Source organism: Calliphora vicina, chromosome 1 (assembly GCF_958450345.1).
Source record: "Calliphora vicina chromosome 1, idCalVici1.1, whole genome shotgun sequence".
NCBI lineage: Eukaryota > Metazoa > Arthropoda > Insecta > Diptera > Calliphoridae > Calliphora > Calliphora vicina.
In genome coordinates, this window is record NC_088780.1 from 21,067,135 (window position 1) to 21,085,206 (window position 18,072).

At 30.5% G+C, this 18,072-nt stretch overlaps 1 protein-coding gene across 1 annotated transcript in view; it reads right to left on the minus strand.

Moving 5' to 3' along the window:
• Nucleotides 1-1,404: 1,404 nt before the first annotated feature.
• Nucleotides 1,405-18,072, minus strand: part of 5-HT2A (5-hydroxytryptamine receptor 2A) — an 87,696-nt gene continuing 71,028 nt past the window's right edge. The window contains exons 5-7 of the mRNA XM_065516231.1: nt 6,309-6,776; nt 2,554-2,850; nt 1,405-2,006 (exon numbers count right to left, since the gene is read on the minus strand). Of these exons, the coding sequence (XP_065372303.1) occupies nt 1,802-2,006; nt 2,554-2,850; nt 6,309-6,776 (970 nt within the window). The 3' untranslated portion in view covers nt 1,405-1,801. The remainder of the gene's footprint in view (nt 2,007-2,553; nt 2,851-6,308; nt 6,777-18,072) is intronic.

Here is an 18,072-nt window from a genome sequence, read left to right on the forward strand (position 1 = left end):
TTTTTTCTTTTTAAGTTGTCGCAAAAAAATTCTAAGAGGATGTATAAGGAATTTCTACTTTCTTAAAGCTAAGTTTTGATAAAATATAAAATAAAGGAAAACCGATTTCAAAATTTTTGTTACCGAGGGGACCAGGTCCTTTCAAAAAACACCTATTTTTTATGTAAAATAAAACTTTAGGGCAAAAATTCTCAAATCGCGTATCCGATAACAAAATATAGTAACCGATTATAGGTGGCTCAATATGTTTCTAATTATTTTGTAAAGGGTCCCGATAACCCCAACCCTGGTACGGATATTATAGCCAAAAAACTAAAAATTAGCATTTTTGGAGTTTTTCAACACTTTTTTGGGAATTGCGGGATTGCTGATAATAAATTTCAAAATTCGTTTTTATTTTTCCATTTTAAATAGAAAAATCTACATAACTGTGAAATTTCATTAAAAACTATTAATAAATAAAAATTTAATTTCAATTCGAAAAATCCAATAAAAAACATTTTTTGTCATATTTTTCTATAAAGTATTCCATGAATTTTTAATTGTCAAAAGTTATAAATATTTTTGAAAAATAGACAAATAGCTTGAACGAAATTATATTATATCGCATCATAACATTTTTAATTTTATGTATAAATTTCAAAATAATCAAAAAAAACCTTCTCCTATAAAATTTGTGTTTTGTCGCTTACGATAAGTTGGCGCTAAGGGCTCGATATGGCAAATATAGAAATTTATAGTTCTTTTTATTTTCCATCAAATTTGAGAAATAACACAAGGCCAACATTACAATTTTCTTTTAATCTTTTCTTAATAAATATATCTATCAATAGAATCAAAAATAACGATGCTTTCGAGATACTGTATGTGATAGCGGAGCAAATTACGTAAAAATGTTCGGTTTTTTTGAACACTGAAAATCAGTCAACTTTGAAGGGCTATATCTTCTAAACCTAAAATCTGATTGTAACAAGAGTAGCATATTTCAAATCGTTGAACAATTTCCTGTAAAATAGGATTATTCAATATTTTTTAGGGGCACGTGAAATTGTTCTACAGGTGCCACTGTGCGACGGAAACTTGTATATAAGTGATTAGTCAGTAGTGAAAATTGCTATCTATAAAGGACAGCTGGAGTGATAAAGTTTAATTATCTTCAATATCGCAATTTCCTTATTGACTACAGGGCTGATATTATAAAAAACGACGCAAAAATCACAATTAGTAGCTGGTCTGCTTTCATGTAATCCAAGTTCCATGTTGTCTTTCGATCATCCTATTATAATAGGATTAAAAATAGATTTGCTTTAATCAAGTTTTTTAAACTCTGAACAGTTATTAGTACTAGACGGAATCAAACGGAATGTTTAAAAAATGTTCGTTACAGAAAATGCGTGCTCAAGACTTTCTTTAAAATGGTGGTAAATTGTTCATTCACCATAAATAATGTTGCTTCTCAAAAAAGTGTTTTTCTTCAAAATATTTAAGGGTCACCCTTAAAACCTTCATCTCTTGCCATGAAGGACACATTCATATATGAACGCCTCAGTGTCTGGCTATTAAATATTATAATTCGCAATAAACATTATCATTGTCATCATTTACATAAAAATATACTCTTAATGATAGTAAATAAAATGATAATAAACTTATAAATAAATATATAACTAGGCAAGTATATACAATAAAGTGTTAATGATGGGTGTGTGTGGTGAGCATGTGAGAATATGTTAGTTGTTAGCTGGAGGGTGCTTCCTGTCAACTACTCCTCCTCCTCCTCCACTATAATTTATTGTTAGTATCAACATTCATCATCCGTAATTGTATAACTGCCACGAAAATCACTTAATGGTGTATTCATGTTGTTATTCGATGATGAATTTGTTGTGCCGGCCATTAAGGGGGCACCCTGAAATGAAATGGCCAGGGGTAAAGCTGAGGGGGCACATAGACTTAAAGCACTGCGTCCCTCGGTTACTGAACGATAGCGGGTAGGTCGACCGGATCTGCAAGAGATACAATTTTGATATTAGCCTTTATTAAACTACAGTGGGTAACAAAAACTTAAATAGCAAATGATACTAACAGAAAATTGAAGTCCACAAGAAGCTTCTTTTTACTAGCCTTGGACAATTTAAAAGATTACTTTCATTTGCTGTTGCTCTCATTTGAAATACAATTGATTTGCCACACTTTATGTGGCACAATTAATCAAGTTATTTAAAAATATTAAATATATTTTTAAAAACCTATTAACTTTATTTCCCAACAATTTTCTTTCCCTTTTTAAAGTATGTCTATATAAAAAAAACCATACAAACCCCAACCTTAATTAAGACATCAACATTGCATTTACCCTTTTTTAATTTCCCTTAACTTAGTTACAAAATTGTATCTTTAATCTTTATTTCTGCTCATTTATTTTTACTTTGCCCTTGTTTTTCAAACTTCATCATTTATTTATTCATCTAACCAACCAACCATCCATCCATTCATCTTTCCCTCCTCCTCCTCCTCCTCCTCCTCCATAACCGCCCTTCTTCACCTACTTACCTTTCACAATTACACTTGAGCAAACGTATAAATGCAGCACGAAATGTTCGATTGAATATTGTATAAATGATTGGATTTATGGTGGAGGAAACATAACCCAACCACAGGCAAGTATTAACAACATGCTCGGGTACTTCGCACTCCGGACAGGCGGCAAATATAATGTTGAGTATAAAAAACGGTGACCAGCACAAAACGAATGTAAAGAAGACTAAACCCAGCACTTTGGTTGCCTTTTGTTCGGTGGCAACCGCGTTGGCGGAAAGGTTATTGCGTTTATTGCGATTATTCAGGAAGCTGTTGAAGACATTAAATGGAAGAAAAAAAAAACAGAATAAAAACATTGAATATAAGCAATAAAGCAAAGGAGTATAACAAGATAATAAAAAAAAATCATCATCAATATTTAAGCTGTAATTAAATGTTAATAAAAATGTAGTAGCAGTATATTGCATGAAATCAATGACAAACAATTTTTTCTGTGTAAACTTATGAAGAGTTACGTGAAAAATGCCTTAAAGTGTTGTATAAAAATAATATTTATTTTTGGTTATGTGGTGCCATAAAGTATGCTGCAGTATGAAGTATTAAATTGGAAATTGATATTAAAAATTGCCCAGAAATTTAATTTTAGTTCAGTTATAAATAAAGCAGGGGCTTACAGTCATTGCTATCCGCGCCAGAATGTCATCAACAAATACCAATGAGGCTAAACTCATTAAAATTATCAAATGCGAAACAAATTGCAGATGGTGCATTAGAAACACAATAAGAAATTTTAATTTATGTTGAACAGAGGATAGAGCTATAAAGTCGTAAGATTGTGAAATGTAAGAATGTGTTTAAATGAGACTATATATGAGCTAAAATGGACCTTCAATTAAATCAAAAATGGCCTACGAATGAAGCTAAAATACGACTATATAAAACTAAAATGGACCTTCAATTAATGAAAAAATGGGACTATATATAACCCCTACGAATGAAGCTAAAATGGGACCATATAAAGACATACGATTGAAGCTAAAATGGACCTACGATCGAAGATAAAGATTGAAGTTAAAATGAGAGCTATGATTGAATCAAAAATGGAACTGTATAAAGATCCATGATTGAATCTATAACGGACTTGCGATTGAAGCAAAAATGAGACAGTAATAAAACCTACTATTGAAACTAAAGTTAGACCTACGATTGAAGCAAAATGGGACTATATAAAGACCTACGATTGATGCTTAAATGGGGCAGTGATAAGACCCTCGATTGAAGCTAAAATATAACTGTATGAAGATCTAAGATTGAAGCTTAATTTGGACCTACGATTGAATCTGTAATGGGACTATAAAAACTTTATGATTGAAACTATAATAGGACTATGATTGAAGCTAAAATGGGACTGTATAAAGACCTACGCTTGAAGCTAAAATGCAACTGTAAAAACCCTACAATGAAAACTATAATAGGACCTACGATTAAAATTAAAATGGGACTGTATAAATACCAACAATTAAATCTGGGTCCGTACAAACCCCATGATTAAAACTATTATTGGACCTACGATTGAAGCTAAAATGGGACTGTATAAAGACCTACGATTGAAGCTAAAATGAGACTGTACAACCCTACATTTGAAGCTAAAATTGGACCTACGATTGAAGCTATAATGGGACTGTACAAACCTCATGATTGAGACTATAATTGGAACTACGATTGAAGCTAAAATGGGACTTTATATATACAAACGATTGAAGCTAAAATGGGACTGTACAAACCGTACATTGGAAGCTAAAATGGGACTGTATAAAGACCTTATATTGCAGCTAAAACGGGACTGTACAAATTCTACATTTGAAACTATAATAGGACCTATGATTGAAGCTAAAATGGGACTGTATAAAGACATACGATTGCAGCTAAAATTGGACTTACGATTGATGATAAAATTGGACCTACGATTGATGCTAAAATGGGACTGTACAAACCATATGATTGGAGCTATAATTGGACCTTCGACTGAAGCTAAAATGGGACTGTATAAATACATACGATTGCAGCTAAAATGGGACTGCATAAACCTTATGGTGAAAACTTTAATTGGACCTACTATTGAAGCTAAAATGGGACTGTACAAACCCTATAATGAAAACTATAATTGGACCTACGATTGAAGCTCAAATGGGACTGTAGAAACCCTACATTGGAAACTATAATAGGATCTACGATTGAAGCTGAAATGAGACTGTACAAATCCTACATTGGAAGCTAAAATGTGACTGTATAAAGACCTACGATTGAAGCTAAAATGGGACTGTAGAAACCCAAATTTCAAACTATAATAGGACCTATGATTGAAGCTAAAATGGGACTGTATAAAGACATAAGATTGAAGCTCAAATTGGACTTACGATTAATGGTAAAATGGGACTGTACAAACCATAAGATTGGAGCTATAATTAGACCTACGACTGAAGCTAAAATATGACTGTATAAAGACCTACGATTGAAGCTAAAATTGGATCTTCGATTGATGATAAAATGGGACTGTACAAACCATAAGATTGGAGCTATAATTGGATCTTCGACTGAAGTTAAAATGGGACTGTATAAAGACATACGATTGAAGCTAAAATTGGACTTACGATTGATGATAAAATAAGACTGTACAAACTATAAGATTGGAGTTATAATTGGACCTACGACTGAAGCTAAAATATGACTGTATAAAGACCTACGATTGAAGCTAAAATTGGATCTACGATTGATGCTAAAATGGGACTGTACAAACCATAAGATTGGAGCTATAATTGAATCTTCGACTGAAGCTAAAATGGGACTGTATAAAGACGTACGATTGCAGCTAAAATGGGACTGTACAAACCATATGATTGGAGCGATAATTGGACCTACGATTGAAGCTAAAATGGGACTGTATAAAGACCTACGATTGAAGCTAAAAGGGGACTGTACAAACTCAAGGATTGAAACTATGATTGGACCTACGATTAAAGCTAAAATGGGACTGTATAAACCCTAGGATTGAAGGTAAAATGGGACTGTATAGAGACCTACGATTGAAGGTAACATTTGCCTGTATAAAGACCTATGATTAAAGCTAAAATGGGGCTATACAAACCCTACAAGTGAAACTACAATAGGACCTAAGATGGAAGCTAAAGGGGGACTGTACAAACCATATAATTTTAGCTAAAATGGGACTGTATAAAGACCTTCGATTGAAGCTAAAATTGAACCCACAAAACTGTACTACATGTCATGCAGGTTCTGAAACAATTAAATTACTGTATGATACATTTCCTGGTCGTGTACTCTATCGGTTGGGGTCGTTTAAGGTAAATTTGACATGAACCCATGCATTCAGCCAATTTATGAAAAATAGTCATGAAAAATTTCAAGAAAAGAGTACGTTGATTACCAGGAAAGACATTAGCCCTTTTCTCTGTACTTTATGATTCAATAAAAAAATAACAATCTAGAGAAAAGAACGGTGTTTAGTTCAAAACTTAAATAAAATTTGGGACAAGCCTTTTTTAAAAAAGATTTATATATCTTAAAATTAAGAAAATTAAAAAGCTGTATTCATTTCTTCTTCATACTGTCTTATAACTTTTTCATTTACTTTCGCTTAAATGGCATAGATTTCATCACAGATTCCTAGCAGCCTTAACATTTTGCAACTTAAATAATATTGCAACATTCATTCATTCATTCATTCATGTATTTGTTGTTTAACTTACCGCAAATTCAATGTTGGTGTTGCCACTTTATTAAAATTAAATCTTAATACTTTTAATTTGCGGTTTCTACGCGTTTCACGACTAATCGAATTTGGCGTTTGAGTGCTTTGTTCACAGGTCGTGCTATAGTGCAGATGATGATGATGATGCTGAAAGCTCGTATGATGACCATCAGCCATAACAGACGGCGAACAATTGCCCATATTGCTGTTGCCAGTGAGAGTGGCTATGCCAACATCAGCGCCCACACGTCCTCCACCTCTTTCATCTGGACTATTGCGGCGTAACGAAAAACGCAATGGCTGCATAGACAATGAGGTTTTGTTACGTTTGTTGTTGTTGTTATTGCTGTTGCTATTTACGTTGTTGTTTTTGTTTTTGTTGTTGGGGGTGCTGCTGCTAGCAAAACCTAATTGTGTTAGATTGTTGCTTCGGTTAATACGCACCGAGGAACTTCTATTTGGATGGCTGTAAATAGGGAATGGAATGGAATAGAATAAATTTTTATTTTTGTTATTTGTGTTTATATAATTCTTTTTATGGTTATTTCCTTAGTTTCCTGTTTTTATTTTAGTGATTTAATCTAATTTTATTAAATAGAAAAAAAAGAGAAAACGTTGGTTGTTTGTTTACAGTTGAGCAAGAGGGCGTATGAATTCTAAATAGTTTTTACGTAAGACATAATAATAAAAAACTAGTTAAGAAAGACTAACTAATGGACACTGGTGGCAAAAGACTATGAAAATTTTGAAATTTTATCTCGTTGTAAATGTGAAAATAGTTGTCAACTGGTGGTGCTTTCTTCTTGTTTGCTAAACAAGTATTTACGTTGGTAAACTTTTTGTAATTATAAAAAGGAAGGAACTATTAACATATAATAGTCTGTAGGTTGTTCTGGTGATAGCTTGTTTTTGTTGTGAGTTTAACTTTGACTTTATAAATATATCAATATACATATTGTTGCATTAATGCTGTCATAATGTTTTTAATGATTTTTTTTTTTAATTTTATGTTAGTTAAACAATTTTATATGCACAGCTATTAAAAAAAGTATATAAAAAAAGCTTAAAGTGCATCAATATCAATGACAAACATTTCTCAATCATTTCGAAGGCGTAAAAAGTTCAAATTGTCGAAGAAATTAGAAAATTATACAAATATGCTAATGTTAGCTTAGTGATTATTCTAGAAAACTAAAGGTGCCATATACATTTTTCTAAAAACTATTTTTATTTACAAAATTATGAAATTTGCATTTAATTTTTATTTATTTATATTTTCCTAAGTATGAGTAATAAAATATCACTCATACGTCATGTGGTTTCCCACTACATATTGCTCAAACTTTTTATTTATATAAAGATACCATGGTGCGTATGTGTAATAAAATATTAATCATACACATTGTGATGTAATTATGGTGAAATTTACGGAAATTTATTTATTTATTGCCGAATGTGAATATGCTTTTGGGAAACATATTCACATTTGAATTTCTAAAGAAATTTTTTTTACAATATACCATGAAACATCAGATTTTTAAGATTCGTGAAAAAACACAAGTTTGAGCACTATATACGGCAATGCCGAATCTTGTATACCCACTATCAAAATGTAGTTTTGGTCAATTATTTTCCAATTAGCCTCAATAAACTTCACATTTACCACCAATCACCACTTAAGCGTATGAGTAATACTCTTTGCAACAAATTAATCTCACTCATACGCATCTCCATTAAGTAGTTCTCATACTTTATTTGTTTTTCTCTTAGTAAAACCTCAAAAACACTTAAAAATTTACCAAACTTTATATTTCCCCAGCTCTTATAAAGTTTTTCTTTTGTTTTGTTATGGAAATAGCTTTAGTTTGAAATGAAAATGTTGAGGATAGAAAAAAAAAATAAAAAAACGGAAGCAACTTTAGACAATTTATATAACTTAATGGTCATACTAAATGTTGGTCTAAATAAAACTAAAACTATATGAAAATGTTGTGGGAAAAATCACCCACTCGCACACTCATAAATATGAAAAGGCCTTCAAAACTGAAAGTCTAAAGTAAAGTTTATATTTTGTTATAAAGTTTTCTTTTCTCTATTATAACCAAACAACTAACTCATCTTTTCGTAAAACTGGCCAGGGAAAATAGAAAGAAAAACAAAAAAAAAAAATGCTTTTAAAATTGTTTGGACAATTGAAATGATTTTTGTTTTGTGTGTTTTTGTTAGTTAAAACACAAACAATTTAAGAAATAAATGGTCACATACACAGCACAGACAATTGAACTAAATTTTGTTGTCTTTTGGAAAATAATAAAAGAAAGGGAGAAACCAAAATAACAATCATAGGGAAACGATTTTTTCAAATTGAAAGAAAAAAAATAATATAAACAATATTTTAATTTAATAAATAACTTAAGTTGAATGCCAAAATATTTGCTATTATTTTAACAATTTTATTTCTTGTTGTGGGTTTTTCCTATTTCATACTTGTCTAAGCTTTTTGTTCCTGAACAACTTTGAAACAAATCATTTTGTTAAAGGCTGTTTTTTTGTTTGCTTCGTTTTATTAGAATTGTGGTCAAATTAACAACAAACTACATTTAATTGAGGACATATTTGTTTTGTGTGCTAAACATAGAAATAGTTGTTATGTTGTTTATAGTCAAGGTTATTCCTAACAGTTTGTTCATCGATTTTAATATTTAATGAAGTAAACTAACAGCCACTTAAAACAAATACTGGGTCTTATACCAATGACTACGTCTTATATCAAAGACCACGTATTATATTCCACGTCTTATACCAATGACTACGTCTTATATCAAAGACCACGTATTATATTCCACGTCTTATACCAATGACTACGTCTTATACAAAAGACTACGTCTTATACTAAAGACTACGTCTTATACAAAAGACTACGTCTTATACTAAAGACTACGTCTTATACTAAAGACTACGTCTTATACTAAAGACTACGTCTTATACTAAAGACTACGTCTTATACTAAAGACTACGTCTTATACTAAAGACTACGTCTTATACTAAAGACTACGTCTTATACTAAAGACTACGTCTTATACTAAAGACTACGTCTTATACTAAAGACTACGTCTTATACTAAAGACTACGTCTTATACTAAAGACTACGTCTTATACTAAAGACTACGTCTTATACTAAAGACTACGTCTTATACTAAAGACTACGTCTTATACTAAAGACTACGTCTTATACTAAAGACTACGTCTTATACTAAAGACTACGTCTTATACTAAAGACTACGTCTTATACTAAAGACTACGTCTTATACTAAAGACTACGTCTTATACTAAAGACTACGTCTTATACTAAAGACTACGTCTTATACTAAAGACTACGTCTTATACTAAAGACTACGTCTTATACTAAAGACTACGTCTTATACTAAAGACTACGTCTTATACTAAAGAATACGTCTTATACTAAAGACTACGTCTTATACTAAAGACTACGTCTTATACTAAAGACTACGTCTTATACTAAAGACTACGTCTTATACTAAAGACTACGTCTTATACTAAAGACTACGTCTTATACTAAAGACTACGTCTTATACTAAAGACTACGTCTTATACTAAAGACTACGTCTTATACTAAAGACTACGTCTTATACTAAAGACTACGTCTTATACTAAAGACTACGTCTTATACTAAAGACTACGTCTTATACTAAAGACTACGTCTTATACTAAAGACTACGTCTTATACTAAAGACTACGTCTTATACTAAAGATTACGTCTTATACTACGTCTTATACAACAGTTGTCTTTGTTATCGTTGCTAATAATGTTTTTTTGTTGTAAAAGTAACAACAACATACACAGTGGAGTGTGTGTGTCGCACATCATTGTTGAATCAAATGCAATTTGTATAATTCTAACTTCAGTTAATTGATGTCTATGATTTTCTACTACCTAATATAGCATTCTAATTAGATTTTGTCTTCTTTTTACAAACGTGTTCCTTCAATATGACCAATTTGTGTGTATGAACAATATTTGTTGCCATAGTTTTTGGTTTTGTTGGTTAGAAAATTAAAACAAGAAAAACACACAAAAAAAACATGATTGTATTCATTACTTTTTGCGGTTAGTTAATGTTGTTTGACATTGTCAATTTTCTGTTGTTTAACAATTTTTGTTAAATGTAATGAGCCCTGAAATGTTTATGAGAAAAACAAAATTGCTGAGATTAAAATATTACATTTTTACAGCATTTTTTAATATTAATTAAAAGTTTTACAAAAATTCTGGAAATTTTGTTTTAAATCTGTGGTATTTGGACAAAATTATATATTTAAATTAAACATAAAATGACAACTTTATGAGATGGAAAAAAGAGTAGTTTTATAAAAGGACTTTATTAAAAAAGTTTTAAGTGCCAAATTGAAAAAATAAAATTATGGTACAACCTCATGCATTTGTTATGGTTTTAGAAAAGGAATGTAACTAAGTGAAAGACAGGAACATTTGAAAGATATGGTATAAATATGAAATTGTGTATTTTGAATGTGAATTTGTATCTGCACTAACAAAGACAATAAATTCAGAAATATGAATTACCTGCATTTCAAAATATGACAATAAAATCGATTAAAGATAAGCAGTAGAACTCGATTGGAGACCATCCTGGAATAACTATTAATAATATCTAATCAATAATACAGATCGAAACCGAAATTCATGTGAGATATATCTTTATTCAATATTCTTTATTTAAACGTCTTATTCTAAAGACTATGTCTTATTCTAAAGACTACGTCTTTTTGTGAAGACTACGTCTTATTCTAAAGACTACGTCTTATTTTAAGACTACGTCTTATTCTATAGACTACGTCTTATTCTAAAGACTACGTCTTATTCTAAAGACTACGTCTTATTCTAAAGACTACGTCTTATTCTAAAGACTACGTCTTATTCTAAAGACTACGTCTTATTCTAAAGACTACGTCTTATTCTAAAGACTACGTCTTATTCTAAAGACTACGTCTTATTCTAAAGACAACGTCTCATTCTAAAGACTACTTCTTATTCTATAGACTACGTTTTATTCTAAAGACTACGTCTTATTCTAAAGACTACGTATTTGACCAAAGTCTATGTCGTATTGTATATATTAATTTTTGTGCTAAAGAATACATTCTTATTCTGAAGACTCCGTCGTATAATAGTCTTTTTATTTAATTGAGAAAAATACAAAATTTTTGTATGGCCCCACCTTACTTTCGTTTTGTTTATTGTAGTGTTATGAATTAAAAATTAGTTTATTTAACCGTAATAAAATATTTTTTTTATTTACTTTAGTTTATTCATGATAAAAATCCATCAAAACTTTTAAAATTTGAAATATATTTTTTTGTTAAACGGGTTACCAAAAATATTGCAAAAAGTTTGCATGAAATACATATTTACACCAATGTCCCAACAAAAACTTGGACTTGTCATTTTTGATTTATGATAGTTTTGTGATAACTACAACTGTCAGTTCCATTACTTAGAAGTAGTTTAGTAATGAGTGTTTTTTTTTTTTTTTGTTGATAAGAAATTCAGTAAGTCCCCACTTACCCACGATAACAATCTGTGGCTAGTGAAGAATTCTTATAGTAGAATTTCATTCCATTTCTTGGTAATGAAAACATTAGCTGGGATGTTATTTTACACATATTTATACACAGAAATGCTGTATGAAATAAGCGTCAATTGAAAAAACCGCAAATAGCATTTTAACAAAAAAATAATACTAAAATTTGTTTTTATTTTAGTTGAAAACATACAGAAGCATCACATAGATACTCGTATATCACATAAACAACAAAAAGCCATAAAAATAAACAATTTTTTTCAAATAAATTTCAGTTGAAATGATATAATAAACTATTCATACACATTCTAAATATAAGAGTGTAGATGTTTTCGTATATGAGTAAGTAATTGTTAACATGAGTTGTACTATTTCAATGAAATATATTTTTGTTAATAAAATTTGTTAATGGCGCTTTATAACTCGCTTTATAAGCCGAGAAAAAATATAAAATCAAAATGTGTGGTAGTCGTATGAATTTTTGAGAGGTAAAACAAGTCACAATATTTAGCATAAGACGTATTCTTTGGTATAAGTCGTAGTCTTTAGTTTAAGACTTAGTGTTTAGTATAAGACGTAGTATTTGGTATAAGACGTAGTCTTTAGTATAAGACGTAGTCTTTAGTATAAGACGTAGTCTTTAGTATAAGACGTAGTCTTTAGTATAAGACGTAGTCTTTAGTATAAGACGTAGTCTTTAGTATAAGACGTAGTCTTTAGTATAAGACGTAGTCTTTAGTATAAGACGTAGTCTTTAGTATAAGACGTAGTCTTTAGTATGAGACGTAGTCTTTAGTATAAGACGTAGTCTTTAGTATAAGACGTAGTCTTCAGTAGAAGACGTAGTCTTTAGTAGAAGACGTAGTCTTCAGTAGAAGACGTAGTCTTTAGTAGAAGACGTAGTCTTTGGTATAAGACGTGGTTTTTGGTATAAGACGTGGTTTTTGGTATAAGTCGTATTCTTTGGTATAAGACATATTCTTTGGTTTAAGATATAGTGTATGGTATAAGACATAGTATTTACTATAAGACGTAGTCTTTGGTATAAGACGTAGTCTTTGGTATAAGACATATTCTTTGGTTTAAGATATAGTGTATGGTATAAGGCATAGTATTTACTATAAGACGTAGTATTTGGTATAAGACGTAGTCTTTAGTATAAGACGTAGTCTTTAGTATAAGACGTAATCTTTAGTATAAGACGTAGTCTTTAGTATAAGACATAGTTTTTAATATAGACGTAGGCTCTAATTTATTTCATATCTATAATAATAATAATGTAATTGTCTGCCTTTTATTTTGTTTGTGACAAATTAGTTAACGTGCAACTCAAATTCTACTGGACTTTATTTCAGTAATTTTTTTAATAAAATTTTAATGTTTTTAATCACTTCCTCTTATCACATCCACTGAGCACATACAGAATTCAATCTGTATATGTATGTTAGTACTTACATACCTTTAAAAATAGATTTCCAACTACTATATCTTTACATTCATAAAAATCCCATTTAGCATTATGATTATTTTCTTTTCTTTCTGTTTTTTTTTGTTCAGCAAATGAAATTAAAATACTACGAGTTAATACCCCGAGTGGTAACTGTATCTACTTAAAAGTTGTAAAACTCATTTTATATAGCCCAGTATCATTCAGAAAAAAACCCAGCGTATGATTATGAAACAAATAGCATTTTTATGTGTTTAAATGTGATAATAATGACACACTATTCTCGAGCATAAAGGATGAGGTGGTGCTGCTGTGGCTTTTTATAACTCTTCCTAATAGTAATGGTTATTTTATTGTTATACAACACAATATTTTTATTATTACAACCAGTACGAGTACTTATCATCATTTGAATTTAATACTCTGTTTGCCATGAGTACCAAACTATTATGTAAAACTTTGGGAAATTGTAGGGGCAGCAACATGATGGAACATGCATTCCTTTGAACATAAAAAACAGACAGCAGAGAATTATGAGTGCAAAAATGTAGAACATATTTTATAGGGGGAAAATTCACTTACAGTGTGCTAGATAAAAAAATACGAACAAAAAAAAGTTAAGGGCTTGAGGGAAATAGTTTTGTTTAATATTTGAAATTTAACACAGTTATTCAAATTATGATTTGTGCATATGAAAAGACTAAATTTAAATTATCTATTTATTACAAAAAAATTTTCTAAAATATCAAAATATAATACTATCAAAATTAGAGTAGTTTACGAAAATCTATACATTTTCTAGCGGGAAATATAGTGGATGATGAGGATTAATATGTAACCATGAATATGGTGCAATCTGCAGATTCGAATAGAATTTTTAATCTTTTCATTCAGAAAGTGTAGATCTCCTAAACAATTGTGTTGTCGAAATATTCATAACATCTAGTATCTTCAAATTCTGAAAATATTTGGTGTAATACATAATCTATAGTATACGAAATAGTCTTTAGTTTCGGACGTAGTCTTTTATATAAGCTGTAGTCTTTGGTATAAGACGTAGTCTTTGGTAGTCTTTGGTATACGACGTAGTCTTTGGTACACGCAGAGAAAAAATATAATTGGGCATGGTTACTGTAACCATTTTATCATAATATGTTGTTCTCAGATTATGATAAGCCTTAAGCCGAGAGCACCATTATATGATAAGTCCTTCATCATATAAATGGTTGTCACAAACATATATATGTTTACTGTAACCATATATATGGTTGAGACAATCATGTGAATCGTAAGTTAACCATATTATGGTTACCACAATCATGTAAATGGTTACTGTGACTATAATATAGTTAAAAAACTTGTAACAATATTGAAATGGTTACAGTAACCATGCCCAACTATATTTTTTCTCTGCGTGTATAAGACTTTGTCTTTGGTATAGGACGTTGCCTTTGGTATAAGACGTTGTCTTTGGTACTTATAAGCCGTTGGCTTTGGTATAAGACGGAGTAAAACAGCAAGGAGCGACAATATTGAAAGCAAGGCTGAAATTCCCACTAATTGACATATCAGGCGTAATGAGGCGAAATATAATCCATTGGTTCTGAATAGCTGGTTGTTAGCGAATACATTCTAGTAAATTGTACGAATATAAACTAAATCACCAGAATTTATAAGAGGAAAACATGGGATAGAGAAATCGATGTAATTAATACGTCACATACTGATCTATCAGTCGGCAATTTGACAATTAAGTGATCCTATGGGATTTTACAAGTCAATTAGCTTCGTCTTCCTGATCACAATATAGTCTTTCAGCTAATATTGTTGTAATCACACAGGAAATTAAATTGTTGAAAGACAAAAACCCAGATACGAATCTTCCTATCAACAGATCGGAATTAGGTGATCGTATGGGACTATACAGTTTAAGCGCCTTCGTCTTCCAGATCACATTACAATCTTTGAGCAGTGATTACGATTGTCTCTGAAATTCGTAGAAGAGTATTATTGACAGCAGAGGTCTCAAAATACTAAAAATTATTATTGTTAAATATCGGAATGCACTGAAAAGTAAAAATTAGATTGCTGAAATGCAACATAAATAAAGAGTTGGAGACTAGCGGACCATGAACTACTATGGGTAACGAAATCTAGCATCATAAAATGAATTTTGTATAGCAATTAAACATAAGAAATCTTATAATTAAATAATTATAGAGCTTATTGTGCATACAATGTTAAGATAAAATCTTCTACCGTCCTCATCATCGTATGTGGGTCTCAACATCTTGTCCCTATATCATGTGTCCAAGAAGCAAATTTAATGTAAGGATTTCATGAAATCGAATGAACAGAATAGGTTATAATCTCAGCTGTCATGGGTTTGGGTTTATAACTTATGTCATTTTGAAGGGTACATATCTGTCATTTATTCTCAATTAGTTATTGAACATGATACAGTATACTAAATCTTATGGTGAATGTGTACCATAGGTTTCTACGTGCGAGATATCATTGCTAACTACTCAACCAACAATTTCAAAACGTTTGCAAGCATCACGATTCTTCCAAATACAGGGAAATTGGCTATCATACGAATTGAAGCCGAGAGACTTTGAAGCGACCATTGGCCCAAACACGCCCAGAATATGCGGCCATACATGAAACCGTAATATTCTATCATGCCAACGCTAGGACACAAGTTGCAATACCTGTTAAAATCTATTTAGAAATAAGTGATTCGGAAGTTTCACCCTCTTAAGCTGGGTTTCCGCATACACCGTAATCGGAGCCGATAACGAAAACTGAAACTGAAAAACGTTGGTGTTCGTCACCGTCTCATTTCTGAATTGTTTTCGTTTCAGTTGGGTGCGTTGCGGCATAAAACAGAAACGAAATTATTTTTTTAATTTTGGATGTCGCACATTAAATAGAATTTCATCATTTTAGACAAAATCTATTATTTTTTCCTCTTCCAATAAAGAAAATATTTTTTTTATTCATTTTGATTTTCTTTAAATTTGAAATAAAAAAATAATTAAAATAATTTCGTTCCTACGTGAAGTTGTTTTCGTTCTGGCCCCAAATGACAGGTTTTTCGTTACTGATTGGTGTCGTTTCGTTATCAATTTTCGTTGCCGATTTCTGAAACGAACTTTTTTTTGGTGCAAATGTATAGAATTTCGTTTTCGGTACCGATTACGGTGTATGAGGAAAAGTAGCTTTAAGCCGGAAAGAAAACAACTGCAAGTAGGTTGTTTTCGGTGCTGTAGGAACGAAATTATTTTTTTATTTCAAATTAAAAGAAAATCAAAATGAATAAAAAAAAATAATTTTCTTTATTGGAAGAGGAAATAATAGATTTTGTCAAAAATAATAAAATTTCGTTACTGATCGGTGCAGTTTCGTTCCCAATTTTCGTTGTCGATTTCTGAAACGAACTTTTTTTCGGTGTATGGAATTTCGTTTTCGGTGCCGATTACGGTGTGGAAACGTAGCTTTAGCCATTTTTTAGCCTTTTTTATTTTCATTTAGCCATTTTTATGACTAAATCAAAAATTATATATTTACTCCAATGATCTGAAATTTTTGCTGTTGAAAATTAGCAAAATCAGTTCAAAAAAAAAGGCAGGGATATTATGACAAAAATTAACTAAAAATGTTGAACCAGTAAAAAACTTAAGCACATACAAATTGTTGGAACCTTCCATACATTAAAAAAATGTCATAACTAATATATAGCAAATGGACGTTACTTGAATAAAAATTGTTAATAAATATGTTAATGTTTCACGCGCGGGTCCGGGCGTATATAAAATCATATATAAGGTTAAAGAGAATACTTTTAATTTTATCTGGGCGATGTATTGACGTAAATATAGTACTTTAAAAGACTACAATCCAACCAATTTAGAAAGAAAAATTCAGTTCATTATCGGTAATAATTTAGCTACGATCTTTTTTATCTGATCAAATATAAAAAATTAACATTTTTCCAAATTTAAATTAAATATTTATGTTTACATATTTTGGCTACCTTAGTTTTGATATGTTTACGAACTAATGACAAAATTTATGTTTTTGCCAATGAAAACAAATTGTGTCCGGCGACGTGTATAATTTTTAGAATATTTTTTTTTCTGTATTACATGAGAGGCATATTTGCCATATATTCACTTATCAAAATATTCTCCATCGAAGTTATCACAAAAAAAATTTGCATAGGAGCATTTTGCAGGCCAGATGATAAATAAGGCTTTAAAAACATCGGCATATGATATACGTGTGGTCCCATATTTTAAAGTTAAGGATCAACATACAGGAATAAATATTCTTATTTTCTTGCATTTGAACGTGTGTAATATTCATACATTTTTGTTTGTCTATTCGGCATAGCCAAATGTAACATTCAAAGTTGTTTTTTGTGTCAAATGTATGTATTTTTTCAATTAAAAATGTTAGCCCTTTTTAGCACTTTTTTGTTCACCATGAATTGGCAACACTGGTCCAGAAAAGTCAAAGAAGAAGAACGTATTTGACACTTTTTTTGTTGTCAATCGAGTTAACCTAATTCGGGTACGCTGAATCCGTTTTTTTTAGGTTAACTCTTGTTTTCGAGATATACCGTTATTTCGAAAATTAAGGACGTTGCACAACATATATTCGCGTAACTCAAAAACAGTTTATCTTAT